The following is a 15,655-nucleotide window of genomic DNA, read 5'->3' as shown; positions in this document are numbered from 1 at the left end:
AATTCTGTGACTTGACAGCTAAGACTTTTAGACACATCATTTAACCTAGCTTCACTATGAAGCTTAGACATTCATGGAACTTGCAATGTTCCTTTACAGTTATAAGGATTATGGTGTCTTTCAAAAGCACATTTTTGGTGGTAAGAGCTACTTACAGCAAAGAGTCTAGGGGGAGAACATCACACTTAACTAAGCAAATTTGTGATAATCTTTAGTTCCATAGTGACAGAGGAAATGTTTGATTAACAGATGTCCTGTTAGCTCAGAAGTGACAACCATGTGTAAAACCAAGACATTGCTGCGAACAACAACTACTTAATTTCATGACCCAACAGACCACAAAGGCTTCAAGTAACTTTCCAGACCAAATACTACACAAACAAATATCCCTGACATCACATCTCACTAAAACATATCCAAGTTTCAACCAATTTCCCACATATTAGGGTCTTGCTGAAGATAACAGCAAAAAAACCCCACCCTTTCTTCTGTTCAGTAATAGCCCTACCAGGTTTATCACACAAATCACAGGGAAATACACATTTTTTTCTGATCACCTACTAAATTTTTCTACCACCTCTTAAACAGAAGTCTACATTTTTAATATTTTCAAAACTGTCACAGTACTGCTCGAACTGCAACAAATGAAAGCTTTTATTCAAGAAAGGTTTCATGCACAAATATTTTTTACTGAGTTGTATAAATGACCTGACTATTTCAAAAGTGCTTTCTAACAGATCATTCTGAAATAATTAGGTTTCCACATGGCAAAACTGACTTTTGTTGACATAGTATAGTATAACCACAGTTGCTTTGAAGCAGCAGTGGCCGCAATTACTCCTATCAAGTATCAGGAAAACAATTCCCCAGTCACACTCCTTTTACAATCTTGTCTTGTTGACGTGCGTGCATGTGGTTTAATACAGGATGTGAAAGTGCGAGTGAAACATATGATGCAATCCTGGAAAAATGCTGTCAGGTTCACTTCCAAATCCAAAAGGGACTCTCTTACATCGATGCTCTGAAATCACATGGAAAAATGTATTTTTTGTACTGCTTTTTCAAACAGAGTTCACGAACACACGCTGAAATCCCCACTTATTTATGGCAGATTTAGACTTGAGCCATATTTTGAAGACTGTTCATCTTATTTCCCTCTTTGAAAAGATGATTTCAGGATATTTTGAACTGTCACTTTTGCTTGAATGAAAAGAAAAAGATGAGCAATTTGTCTGCTATGAAAGAGGGAAAGAGGGTTACAGGTGGCTAGGTGCTCATAAAAAAAATGTGCTTTTATCTCCTGATGACCTACATTGACCAAAATGGGGGCTGCAGGGGGGAAGTTATGCTCTGCAGTAACTAACTGCAGCGGCGTCTTGCTAGGCCTTTTAGTGCTGTGTGAGCATAAATTCATACTGAAATGTTCTATCCAGCTGCTATTTCAAAACTTTCTACCATTTGCCTTTTAACTTAGCTCTGTGGCCAGTACCAATCCTTTCCCTCCTGCAATTCTTCCCTCATTTTGCTCAAGTGTTCTTAAACAACTGCATCAATGCTCAAAATAATGTGCTAAATGCACATGTAAAACAGAATACGGAAACACATACATAGAATTTAAAATTAAGCCTTTCCCAGTGGAAAAAAAAAGAACTAAGAAAAGAAATATAAACCCCTCAGCCCTCCCTAGAGCTGCAAAATAGAAGTGAAACCCATGGGAAAATTTAGAATACGAAAAGTCAACAAGGAATTTCTGAAGGCTTAGGAGACACTAAAAAATAAAAGCCAAATTTTTCCACAGACATAGAAATAAGAACAGCCACTAGATTAATGAAAAATAACACTGAACTTAAGCAAAACAAGCACCCCATAGCAATTCACTTAACAAGTAGCAAAACATTGTCCCTCTGTGAAATACAGTCTTTACACCGTCATATTGTGTCATTTAATGGAATAGGAGATTGGATTTCAAGTTTACAGATCATGTGTCGACCAGATTTTTACCCTATATAAAAACTGCAGAGATCATCAAAAGCCAAAACTCACTCATTAGCAACTTCCTAGATTCTAAGAAAGCATCTGTGAATACTTTGGAATCCCTAACAGATTTACAACACATCAATAAAAATAATTAACATCATCAAGGCTTTATAGGAATGTACGGACTACGACATTCAAATAAATGCAGGACTAAATGAATGCTTTAACCATGTTATCAAGTGGCAAAGTAGAACACATTCACCCACGTGGCATTAGCTGTAGCTTCTTGAGAGTAAGCAAGAAATATGGATATGGATATATTAATAGTTCCATATGAATATATGGAAAATAAACTTAATTTAACTATATATAAATATATATATATTAATAATTTTAAAAGTTAAGCATTTTTTCATGTCTTTTTTCGTCTAAGTCCTCTGCCCAAGACACAGCTTACTCATCACACAGCAAAAGATTGGTTATTCAAAAAAGACAGTGTTAATAGTAATGAAGAACTAGCTTCACAGAAACGATGCAGATTTGACTTCCAACAGTGTGCCAGAAAGACAAGGAACACAGAGACTATCCCATCCACAGACAATGCTCTGTGCAACCAGATAGCCAGGAGTAAATTACGTCAGCAAGCAGCAAGGCAGAAGCTTCAGTCACCAGCTTAAGCACATTTCGTTGTTTGACTAAAAAGTAATTTAAATCTAGTCCGAGGATCATGTGCATTTCAACACATGGAGACAAAATCCCAGTGCGTGTCAGAGATAGGAGGCAGCCAGGTGAAACACAGATCCACAGCCAGGAATCCTGTCCTGGAGAGCTCATGGGGCATCACAACACAGAGCGCACCCAAACAGACACTCTTCCTACACTCAGTTTGGGTACTTGGGGGCAGGATTAGGTCACTAGAGCCCAAAGACTTGGGGAGCTCAGTCAATTGTCTTTTAAACTCCTGGACATCCTGGACATCTGCAACAGATCCATGCCTACTGACAAGTTCACTTTTATCAGCAGTATTTCAAAATCTTGAAGAAGTACTTGCAAACTCCAAATCAAAAATTAAAAGCCCTCTCTGAAAATGCTAGCCGGCAAAATGCAAAAATCAATGGTGTTTTGTTTTTTTCCTAATGCTTTAATAGCATTAAATAGAGTGACTACAATTAGATAGCATTCAAGGGAGAGACTTCAATTAAAATTTTCTTTTGAAATGTATGAAGATTTTATAAACAGAGAGAGTAAGAGAGAGACACCAGGGTAAGCCACGGCAAAGACCTCCTTGCAGTATCCATGAAAACAGGGATTCATTCACATTCAATAAATGCTCTGTTTTTTCCTTAGATCTCTTTCAGCATTAACATTTCGATGGGGATTTTTAAAACTGGCATTTCAGAAAAGGCTTCTTGAATAATATTTGATTAGAACAGAATGGGGCAATTACACCTTATCCTTGCTAGATGATCCTGAGCGTTTCCTCATCACAGCCTCAGAACTCAGAGCTGAATTAGCAAAGAGTTAGCTGAAGAAGACGAAAGAATCCTAGTTTCTGAATTTCCCTCATTTTTATTACAATTAAATGAGGGGAAAAAAAAAAAAAAAAAAAAAAAAAAAAAGGAGAATTGCAATTAACAGGAGAATTGCATTTGTTTGCGGCAATAAGCAGCAATTATTCCATGAGATATGAAAGTAGTTCCATGAGATATAAATGATGAAATCTGGATGGATTTTCATGGGACATATTTTGAAAAGCATCTTATTAAGCCCACAATTATGTTTTATCAAACATCACATTCTTAAAGGGGATATGATTCTCTCAAAATAAAGTATGAAAAATACTAAATTTTGTCAAAAGTGACTAATTTTAGTAACAGCGGTTTCAAAATCACTTTACCCCTTAATTATTCCAGAAGAACCCAAGCTAAGGAAAATGCTTCAAAAAAAATTCTAATGAAATAGTTAAAGTTCATCAAAACACATTACAGGTTTTAAAATTTCTTACTGGAAAAGGTTTCCATAGCTTCACTGGCAGTGTGGTCAAATAATATATTACTTTAGAATGTGGAATTGTAGTGAACAGCCTTTCACTGTCAGTCTAAATAGCAAAGGTAAGAAGCTATCCAAATTCCCTGATAATGGTGGCTCATGCCTCCTCATCCAGCTGGTTTTCTCCCAGTGATCAATCTCACCCTTTGTGACCTTCTGAAGTGCAAGGCAAGGTGAGGGTAAGATTAGTTCCAAGTTTCTGTAAGATTATTTCCAAATGGTGCTTTACCTCCCATGAGACAAGTGTCAAGGAAGACTGTGAAATATCAAGACAGTCTAAAGAAGCATGGAAATTTTTGAGATGTTTTACCTGTTTTGAATTTCTACATGTTTAAGAAAGATATTTGTTTTATGCAGATACTGAAAACATTCAGGAAGAATTTAGCATGTATCTCACTGCAGGTAAAACTGATGCTCCAAGGCACTGGATGTTAATTTTTAAGGAAAAAAAATGCACCTTTGTCTTTATGGTAAATAATCTGAATTTCTTTAAGTTTTCCAAGTAGAAACCACAAGAAAACTGCTAGAGCCCAGGGAATTCTAAACAGGTGCAGAACTTAAAAACTTGCATGATTTGAAAAACATGGTGGAATGTTTATCTATGCAGCCAAATTTCTAAATCAGATTTAAATCAGCCTCAAGTCAGCCTCAAATCAGCCTCAAGAGCAAAGCTCTACTGCCTCCTTGGAGCATTTGGGGCTGATTTACATATACAAACACAAACTGGGATATTTATTAAAACAAACAAATTAAACATAATTACAGTAGCTATAAATTGATATCTGTGCCTCAAAGGGACTTTTGTTTTTTTTCTTCTGCGTTGCAGTCATCCCTTATGTTCAACATGCCCATTGTTTCAGAATTTTAGGCCTATTATTTAAGTTCAAGACTCTCTATTGGTAATTGCTTCAAATTCTGTAGTTCTTCCTTATTCATTATTCCCAAAGAACTACTACCACTAACTTAGACCCAAGAATTGCACAGTAAACTGAAGACAGTTGGTCTAAATTATGTTGTTTTCTTGAGATAAGGTAATTTCCAGGCAAGTCTCTGTTACATTCCTGCTCCAGACTATTCCTAGAAGTCTAAATAAAAAGCCAAATAGAAAGATCTGTTACAAAGATGTCTACAGCTTGCTTTAAATACTTAACAAAATAAGTAATAGGAATGTTACAATGCATTTCACATAAGTGCCAAAATCCAGCAAATGTAAAAATAGCTGTTTATAAATTTCTCTCATAAAATATGCCATCCCTAGCTTTAATACATGATTGAAATTACAGCAAAAATGTTATGAAAAAATCCAGGTTTAATATAAATTTTATGAAGTTTAAGTATTAGCCTTCCATGCAAAGTCAATGTTAATTCAAAATCTCTGGAAAAAAGCCTTGGTGTTTTCTTGTTAAATTATGTTCCTAGAAATCAAAATTTGGTCCTTATGACCTGATTTGCAGTCCAAATCATGATGCTTTCCAAAGCTGGAGCTACCAAATATTTAAAGACTTTGACTACTGCCCTGCTTTTCCCCTGACAATCGGCTTGTGATGCAAATTCTGGTTATTTCTGCAATGTTAATAAACAAGAGCAGAAAGAGAGGTATGCAGGAGAAGCCCTGCCTCGGGTTCACAGAAGAGCAAGGCCAGTTGCTAATTTAATTAGAAAGATTAATACACAAAAAGACAATGCTGTAGTTTTTAAAACCTCCCAAGTAACTGAGAGCCATAGCTATAATGTGTATGATTAAAAATTGGCTCCGTGAGCTTTTAGTGCAAAATAAAAGTCCAGAAAGTACAAGTGTGCAGAAAAGCAAACTGCTGCTGCAGACCACAAATGATCTGTTCACAGCCTAACAATTCCTGCAGCCCTATCCATGACATTCTCCACTGGAGAGTCAGGTTTGTAACCTACAGAGGGCACCTGAACGTGGCTCTGGTGCAGCTGACGACTCTTTACACTGGGCACACAGGTTCAAGGCACGAGTTTACAGAATACCATGCATCCATCCCATCTGCAGGACACAATAATCCCGAGAAACTGCAGCCTACAGTATAAATAAAACTACCATGTTGATTAGGTCAGACTTTCAGCTTGGCCATCTGGGCAAGATGAGTAAGATCCAGACTCCAGATCTAATTCTGAATAACTGGTAGAGATTCTTTTAATTGTAACTCTTAAAATGCATAACATGACTCTCAAAGATAATTCAACCTCAACCTGCTTCATGAAGACATTGTTTTAGGTGGAGTGTTTGTAAATATATCGGCAGCTTCAAGGATGGTGGGCAGGCTACTGTGCCCTGCTGGCAAAAATGGTAACAACAATTAACATGGTTTATTTATAACTATTTAAAATTCCTTATTAATGGCATTACTAAACTCAGCCAAACCAAATCCAGTGTGGGCTCTGTGCATACTGCACGTCTTGATGCTCTGGATTTGTTTGTACAGCTGTGAAATTCTCAAATTAACTATCTGTCAGGAAAAGTAAAATACTGGCAGGAGAACCATGGAGAAGAAATGTAAGTCAGTGGGAGAAAATGACAAAATGGCATTGTGCAACATTAATTGCTTTTACGGAATAACTGCTGCTATAATAATAAGTCTGTAGTTTCAAGGCAGTACTCCATTAGCAGCAGCACAAGTAATTTCAACAACTTACTACCATACAAATCTTGAACATTTATTAAGATTGATACCTGTCATCTCCTTGTCATTTTATAAATGTACATTGTTAGATTTATGACTCTAAAAATCTCCAGAAAGAGGAAAAAATTACTTCTTAGAAAATACATTACATAATCACACTGTCCTCGCTGTTTAAAAAATCCATTTTCATCTAAAACTCAAAAATTTTGTCTGTTTGTAGCAAAGGATCACTTACAACATCAATGCTTTCAGAATAATCAGGTTTTGAAGCATGGTTTAGCTGCTTAACAATGAAGAGCATTGCAAAAGAATCCTAAGACCTAACATCTTCTGAAATGAACGATTTTTAAATGCTTCCTCTTTAGAAACCGTAATGCTTTTAACATCTTATTACTGAACAATTAACCAATCAAACAGCAAAGTAGCCGGCGTCACAGAAGACACAGAGTACCTATTATGATATCCAAAGGTGCTTGTTTTGGCATTAAGCTCACAATAGCAACGTGCAGAGACTGCCTAAGTGGCACCAGAGGCTGCCAAACTCCTGCACTCACAATTCTCCTGAAAAACAAATACCAAAGTGCAGTATGGACCACGTGGTATTTTCAGATGCAGAGGTTCAGCCCTAAAAAAGGTTTTACACAGAAACAAGAAAATACAAATACAATTTCAAAGAATTAATTTGAAGTTTGACTCTCGTGATAGATTTCCCTTCATCCACTGGCACCACCAGTAGGGTACTCATCCCCAGGACAATAACACACAGAACATAGGAGTGACTCTTATGCTTTCTCAAGTCCTAATCATTATCAGCTACAGGGACTTCCTCATCTGGGTGATGTGGTTTCTGTGTATTCAGCCTTCCCAGAGATCTCTCTTCCAATACCTTATTCAGTCTTTACTTGAACCCAGGTCAATTGAAACACTCCTTGACAAGAATTTTGAAACTTGCATGTAAACTTGCTTGTTTGGCTTCCAGCAGCTTCACTCAACGTCCCCTAGTTTTTGTATAGAAACTGATCTCCTACCACACCACTCCTCATTTGGCAAGTTCCATCATTTTCCCCTCTTTCCACACGCAAGCATCCTGACCTATCCAGTTACTCATAAAAAGCAACTCCATGATCTCCTTCATGCAGGAAAAGTTATGCCTTTGTGCCTGCCTCTGACTCTTAAGGAAAGAAGACTCCTTTTGCATCACACACCATTTAATCTCCTTTACAATTTTCCTTCTCAAAGCTCAGTCCCCAAGTCACATTGCCAGTAGTTTCCTATGTACTTTGAAAATGTCCCCAGTATCCATGAGACACAAAAAGGAAGTCTGGATATCAACATGACAACCTTCTTTCCAGATTTGGAAAACACAATATTTTGTGAACTTTTTTGACCTCTGTTTTCCCAATTTATTCAGCACTCAAAAAGGCTGATGCTGGCCTAGGGGATTCCTGAAATCTGAAGGAAGTTCCGTGCACACTAATAAGAAAGGGAATGATACACTTCAGTTAACAAACTGCAAAACTGACATTGACTTGAAACTTACTGCGCAAGCTATTAATCCAGAAGCAATAGGATTTAACCTCTGCTATTCTGCAGAGTACTGCAATATGAATTTAGGGAATTATGGCAAAAGACTGATGAATCATAGCATGCAATATTAGCTTTTAATGCCCTCTTAAATCTGTTGCTATAGTTGCTAAACTGGCCAGACAGCCCCAAGGAGCTGCACAACAGATTTCTGATCTGTACATATCAATCACAGCAGGATACATCGTCCTTCTTTTAGACAAAACTAAACCCCAAATATTATATGCAGCTTTTCCACAGGAACATGTTCATATACAAGGAAAAACTTTGCTTATGAAAACAGACCAGATCTTCAAGCTTGTGGGAGGCCTTAGTAAGATTCCACACACTCCCTCCATCAGCCATATCCTTGTCCTCTCTCTCTCACTAGATGCAAGCTGGTGCAGCAAGCAAGCTGATCCTTCTGGCTCATTCTATATCAGCTGCTGCTATATAAAAACATTAGGAGTTACATATATGGATAGAAAGCCTTGTTATCTGTTTTGAAAGAGCCTGAACTCAATAGAAATCAGGGGCTTCTCCCAGCTGCCAGTGAAGTGATCAGGGCACCTTGGTGAAAGAACATGTTTCTGTTTTCCTGTGCAGAGCAAGGCTCCAATGGCTTCAAAATTCCACATATATTATTAATAAAGTGCATAAAAATGAATCAGGAGAGGATTGTGGAATTCTTTCTATGCTAAATTTCATACAGTGTTATCTCCTCCTAAATCTTCTTGGCACCACAAAGTCAGACTTTTCACCATGAAGACCGGTCCTATTGCCCAAGAGTGCCATACAGGGAATTAAAATCTGAAAGGATGAATAGCTTCCTAATAGTACACAATGATACAAATCTATTATTCTGCTATTTCTTCGAATTCTTACTGTACTAAGTATGAAATAACATACAGTGAGAAAATAGCAGTGAAGTAGACATTTTCCCCTTTAAATGCATTGTCAATTGTACTAGCCTGACAAATAAAGACTAACAAATCTAAATAATGATCACATATGGGACTGCAAATGTCTGATTGGTTTCTAATGTAACTCAGAACACAAAAAGCAGTACAGGTAACCCTTCATTCTGCCTAGCTAGTTCCTAGGCTCAATCAAAAGGACCGCCCTGCATGTTTTCTCACTTGAAAACTACCGTGATACTTAGATGAAGACAAGCCAGACCATGTTACAAAGAGGAGCTCCAAAGTCACCCAATACTTCTGCTAACGAGGATCTGATTGTTATTTGAACGAGGAAATATGACAGACAATTCCTTCTACAACAACAACAATTATGAACTTGGAACCAAGAAAAACAACTTACACAGGTACAACTGGCACAAGGCTGTGAGTTCTCAGACCAGCTAATAAAATTGATGCCATGCCCTAATTTCTGCTACAGACAAGTTATGAAACATCAAGAACAGAAGATGCATTATGTGATTTCTGGTTTTGGCCTCTTTTTTAGCTGCTCTTTATTTGCTTGTTTTAGCTTTCAAGGAAGATGTACCTGAATGCAACCAGAAAAATAAGGACAGTTTCACACTGAATGTGTTAATGTGTCAACCATTTAATTCTGCTTCTCCGAGAAAGGAACTTGTTGCACTCCTGAATTGTCCCATGAGAATAGCTTAAATTAAAGCAAGGTTGTGTTCAAACAAGTGTTTAAATTGGTCTTTCCAAACGTCCTGAGTATCTTCTAAGTTTCACATTTTCCATATAATTCCTTCAACTCTCTACTGAAAACGCTCCCAGTACACAGGATCTTTAAACCTGAGGCACCAAAACTAACTATAGAATTTTATTACCGGTCTCCCTAGAGCTGTTTTGGGAAGAAAAGACACCTCCCACAGCTACTTAATATTCCCCTTGAAAATAAATGCAAGGATCATATTTTCACTATTACCTACCACATCCCACTGCTAGATCTGGTTTATTCTTATTCTCCACATATTACTAGTTCTTTTTTGAGTAACTGCTTTGCATAGATGCTTTAACAAATACCAAATAACCATGATTTCCCCCAGTTTCATATTGTCATTTTTCTACACAGAGCAATTACCTCCCCCCCACCCCCCGCCCCCCATTTGCAGCCTCCACACATAAAATCTCTGAACTGCCCAGACCAAAAAGTTTGGATACATCAGGTACCTCTTAATTAAATGCCAGAGTGCTGACCAACACTTACTTTGCCAGGCTTGTTTGCATCAAAGCTGTTTTCCTTAAATTTCTCCTGCAGGGTCTCAGCTAACCGGCAAAGCAAGGCACCATTATCCAATTTCTCCATAAAGGTTTCTGCTGTTATTTCTCTACCTGAACAGCAAACAGAAAGTTAACATGGCAGAAAGCATGCAATGGTATAGACTGCATTTGTGTAAAAAAAGAAATCAAAAGAAATCTGGACAATATTTTGAAATAAGCTTTGAAACTGAAAAACTTGCATTACTTTGAATATTTTGTGAATAACCTTAATATTATTTTACTGGTAGATATACAGCGAATTATGAAAAAGAAAAAGCAAACATGCTTTCTTTGGGAAGGCATGTGATATTTGAAAAATAGTTTTAGCATTTCCAACTCCACATATTTCACTTTACTTACGAATATCCAGTGCTTTTAACATGTTTTAAAAGAGAAAGTACAGCAGGCAAATGGTTTAGACCAGTGTGTATGTGCTATAATTGTGTGTAGTTATAGCATGAATTGCTAAGAGTTTATTTTGCAACAGAAGTAGAAAACCATGTCAAAAATGAAAGGGTGGTATATTTTTAGAATACTCTTAAATCTTGATTCTGCAACAAGCAGAGAAGACAATGACTGCAATGCTCCTATGAAGGTTCTTTTTCAGAAGTAAAGTTAGGTTTAAACAAAACAACAGAGAGTGACATTTCACGTTATATATCTACTTGCCGCACCGATGAAAACTTTCACTTGAGGAACAAAGCTAAAATACTCTGCTTTCAAAATGGATCCGTTCTTATAGCACACTATATGACAGAGAATTTCAGCTGCCAGGAACTGTCCTCTCTTCTACAGCAGGCCAGACAACCTTACCTAACAATGGAATTCCATCCCCCTGGAAGAGGGGATCACGCCTTCCATGATGAGACTGCATGCTGACCCCACATGAGAAGGGAATTATTTATCATCCTAGACTAAATTTTCAGGATCTTAGCATAATTTTCAGTAAAAATATTCCTATTTCTCATTGAGGGTTTTTCATTTTTACATTTCTACTGAAAATTTTGCCTTTACTTTGGACACTACGTTGATGAGCATCTGTATTTTTTCAACCCTGAATAATTTCCACTCATATCAAGAGAACATCAAGGAATAATTCTTGTTCTTTCACTATTCCAATTAAACCAGGATTTTCTTCCCCCCATTATTTACATATGCCATTTAGCAAATGACACTATTTACTCATTTTTCAGAGGTTGTTACACAACATGCATTAGCAACAATAGTCTAATGTGCCCCCCCCCCCCAAAAAAAAAAATAAAATTTTTTTTTTTTTGAAGTGAGACAGGTTCCTCATCCCATCCAGGTCTGCTCCTGCTTCCATGAGATGTCTGGAAACTGAAAATATTAATCTGTTTAGAACAGGTTCACTGCAATTTTTTGTCAAACGAAATAGGATAACTAAAGCTTTCCTGTATCTCTTTGCCAAGAAGAGAGTGGGAAAATAGTAACAAAAATGAAGTATCTAAATTAGCACTGAACCTCTTGCTGATACGTTGTAACCTGATACTCCCCGTCACATTATGAAGAAAGCAGCATTATAAACAAGTATGATCTTAAAAATGCTATAGGAAAGCTGATTTCTCTAGACCCTTGCCTGTAAACTTTGATATACTTTAGTATCTTTGGGGAAAACCCCAAAATGTGAGTGTTTTCAGTTTGGTAAGGTAAGATAAAAAAAGATAAAGATTGCTGCAGCAAACCATTTTCAGATAGAACAGACTTCTATTTTTCATTGATACTAAACTTGTTTTTTCTAACACACTTTTGCTTCAGAAATACCTTTTCAACATGAAGATTTTCCCTTTTTTATTCCCATTTAATTCTCTTTGCCATGTATCCCACTTTATGGCTCCTATACACACAAATGACTTCTCCAGGCAAAAGAGCAGCAGTAGCACTGCAGACATGCAGAATTAGCTTATGCCTAACTGATAATATTTTTGCCATATCTCCAGACCAAATGAAGCCAGGATTGAAGCCATAATAGCCCAGACATAAAAAAACTGAACAGCTCAACATCTCAAAATTGGACTTTGCCACCATTCTAGCCTACATATTTTCCCATTTGCCCCATCAGCATTTTTATAAAATGCTCTAAAGCCACTAGAAAGCTAAATTTTAAAAATAACTATGCTACAGGAACTGTTTGAGTATTACTTTTTATAATAGACTTCTCTTCTAAAAATTTTATTTCAAATAACTTTAACAGACTGAAAATTTTTATTTTTATTTGAAACACGTAAGTTTTCACAAAAGCAAACCAAAAACACCCCCACATTTTGCATATCTTCTGTCCTATGATTTATAGATGCTTCATTTCATAATAATAGAATGTTATAAACTCCTTAAAACTTATTTAAGAATATTTTCTTTTTACAAAGATGCAGAAAAATTTGGTTGTCTTCTCTTGCTATTTAACAACATATTTATATTATTTGAAGTGCCAAATTGCATTAGCAGCTTGGTCACTGCATATTGTACACCGAACTGGATTATTTGAGTTCTATTCACCTTTATGAAATCTGAAAGAATGAGTTTTGCATTGAACATCTGTCTCCAATGAAAAGTATATTAGGTGTCAGCTTTCAATTCACTGTATTTTATGGCTTCATAAGGTGGCATTTCTTTGCTAAAACAGACACGCTGACATATTTAACAGTAGAAATGTATTGATTCAAGTAAGAGTAATGTTCATAACCTGAGGAAAAAACCCTCTCCATGTATTTGTATGGAAAAAGCATCAAACTCCATTAAAAATGTACAGCTCCCCCCATAATTATAAGAAAGCGGTTGCAATGTTTTTATAGAATGGTAATAACATTAAGTATAATAAAAAAAAACAACACTGCAAGTATGAGAAGAAAATCCAGGAATACAAAAGCTTTCAGAAACCTCTCAAGCTCTGCCTACCCTCTGCCTTGTACCACAACCACCAGATTCCCCTTCACAAGTCCAGCAGCTGCACCTGGACACCTACCACTTGCAAACTGGGAGCAACTGTCCCTAAGGTCACCCAGTCCTGGGGCACCTTACAAAACCAGACTCGAGGCCCATGAAAAAACAATGAAGGGTTCATGCCCTGGCTGTGTGCCCAAGAGGTTGAAGATAAAGCTTTCCTGACAGGTGTCAGACAACCAGAGCCTTCAGAAGAGGGGGACTGAAAGACCCAAGAACCCAAATCTAGTTGATTCCTCTGTTATACTTGGTGTAATAACTACAGTGCAAGGCTGGAGTCAGTCTTGTGTACATTTTGTGTAGCAACACAAAACTAGTAGTTTACAAATAGAAATATTTCACTCTAGTGAATCTCTGAAACATCTGCAATACTGAGGCACTGCTGAAACAACTGCTCCTGACCCTCTCAATTCACATGGCATATAACAAGAAAACAGAAGGTGACAAAAATAAAGAAAAATAAAGAAAACCAAGGCCAAGGACTAAGCATGTACAAAACTGGCTCTTTTCTGACAAGGCTACTCTCTTCTCTACAATAGCCGACAGTAGGAGAAATAATTTTGAAAGCATTGAGACATTATTACTTACTTGAAACGGGACACATAAAAAATTCCAAAGGCTTGCTGAGAATAAAGGAAATTATAAAGCAACTCAGCTAACTAAGAAACTGTATCAGTGCCAACAGAATCACTGGAGGTATCAGTACTGTGAATATCTTGATACTCAGACACTTAAAACCTCTATTTCCCACTGGCTCGATCTGAATAAACTGGTGTTGAAAATACACTTTCTGTTACAGAAATGCTCTTAGGCAACAAGGTGAGCAAGAACACTAAGCTGACACAGATTTAATTCAGAATCAAAGAAAGACAGTTCTCTTGCAAAAGATTTACCATTCTCCAACCTCAAACTTTATGCCTCCTCCAATAAGCTTTTAAATACTTTGCCTTGTCCTCAACTTGATGCCTCTCCTAACGTCCTCTCCTCTCTTCCTTTTCTCCAAGCCTCCTTCCCTTTTGCACCCAAGCAACTTTTACATGCACCAAACAATATTCAATGTTTACATGTCCATTCCCTGGCACCTGAGCCAGGAGCTTCTGGAGCCCTCTTCTTGTTCAGAAGAGGCCTCAGGACTGAAACCTGGGAGTCCAGCACATGCCTGAGGTGTAGTCAGTCCCATGTGCTAAAAGAGGCTGGATGGAATAAAAAGACAATATAATCCTCTGCAGCTTGTAAATAAACTCTCGAAAAAGATTAGGGGTCCACAAAACTGCCCAAGAGGAAACAGGGCAACCATGTCTCTGTACCTGTCCTAAAGTGCAGGCTGGTGAGGAAGCCCACTCCTCCTCATGTCAGCCATTTCACTCCTGCAGACACACCAAAGAAAACAAGACAACACTAGAGAGTAAAGCAGACAAGCAAACCTTGCACTTTGCCATTTTGCCTCTACTAGAAGAGTTCTGTGGCCCAAGAGTGCTAACTCCCACGTGCAGCTTGCTCAGGGTGGAATAGAACTTTTCAGTATCCACAAGAAAGCGCTACTAAAGTAAGTAGATACACAATCTACTAAATTTGAAGTTTGTCAGCAGTGAAAGCATTCCCAAATGCTTCATTGGCTCTATAGAGACAAGGCTGAGAGATAATCATGACCTGCAAGTCAGCCAGGTGAACACATATCATGAGCTTTGTCACTGCCACCCTTGACTGAGACACCAAAGCTCAACAGAGAAAAAAGCAAGAAGAGGAAACACAACATCCATGGCAACAATATTCCTTTCCAGCAGATAAACCACAATGCTGACATGTCCCACTTTGAAAATGCTCTAATGTACAATATCATATGAGCTAATCCTATCTGACACATGGATCTCATCTGCAATGTCCTTTTTCCATCCCCCAGAGTACAGACAGCTAAAATCTATTCAGCAATGGAGCTGTAATGACAAACTGTCCTCTCAGAAGCTCTGAGCTTCTCTGATATGGTTCCAAAAATAATTAGCAAAGTGCACACAAAGTACCAGCGATTAGTAAACAAAAACCCCCACAACAATGTCCATGCTAAATTAAATATCCAAAGTCTCAGGATTGAAAATTCTTTCAATGTTATTTTCCAGCTGCACTATGTATCTCACTTTTCTAATTTATCAGTTGGCTAAGGTCAAATTCTAGCCATGCCTACTTTCTATCCAATATGAAAATACTTCATTCATATTATAAAGTGCAATA

General features: G+C 37.3%; 1 protein-coding gene across 6 annotated transcripts in view; it reads right to left on the bottom strand.

The window, feature by feature from the left end:
• Nucleotides 1-15,655, bottom strand: part of GAS2 (growth arrest specific 2) — a 92,992-nt gene that overhangs the window by 47,422 nt on the left and 29,915 nt on the right. For all 6 annotated transcript variants that reach the window (XM_040068746.2, XM_040068745.2, XM_058421229.1 and 3 more), the window contains one exon: nt 10,419-10,543. In XM_040068746.2, the coding sequence (XP_039924680.1) occupies nt 10,419-10,543 (125 nt within the window). The remainder of the gene's footprint in view (nt 1-10,418; nt 10,544-15,655) is intronic.

This window comes from Hirundo rustica, chromosome 6 (genome assembly GCF_015227805.2).
Source record: "Hirundo rustica isolate bHirRus1 chromosome 6, bHirRus1.pri.v3, whole genome shotgun sequence".
NCBI lineage: Eukaryota > Metazoa > Chordata > Aves > Passeriformes > Hirundinidae > Hirundo > Hirundo rustica.
Note: the sequence above shows the minus strand (reverse complement) of the source record. Positions and strands in the feature narration are given on the sequence as shown.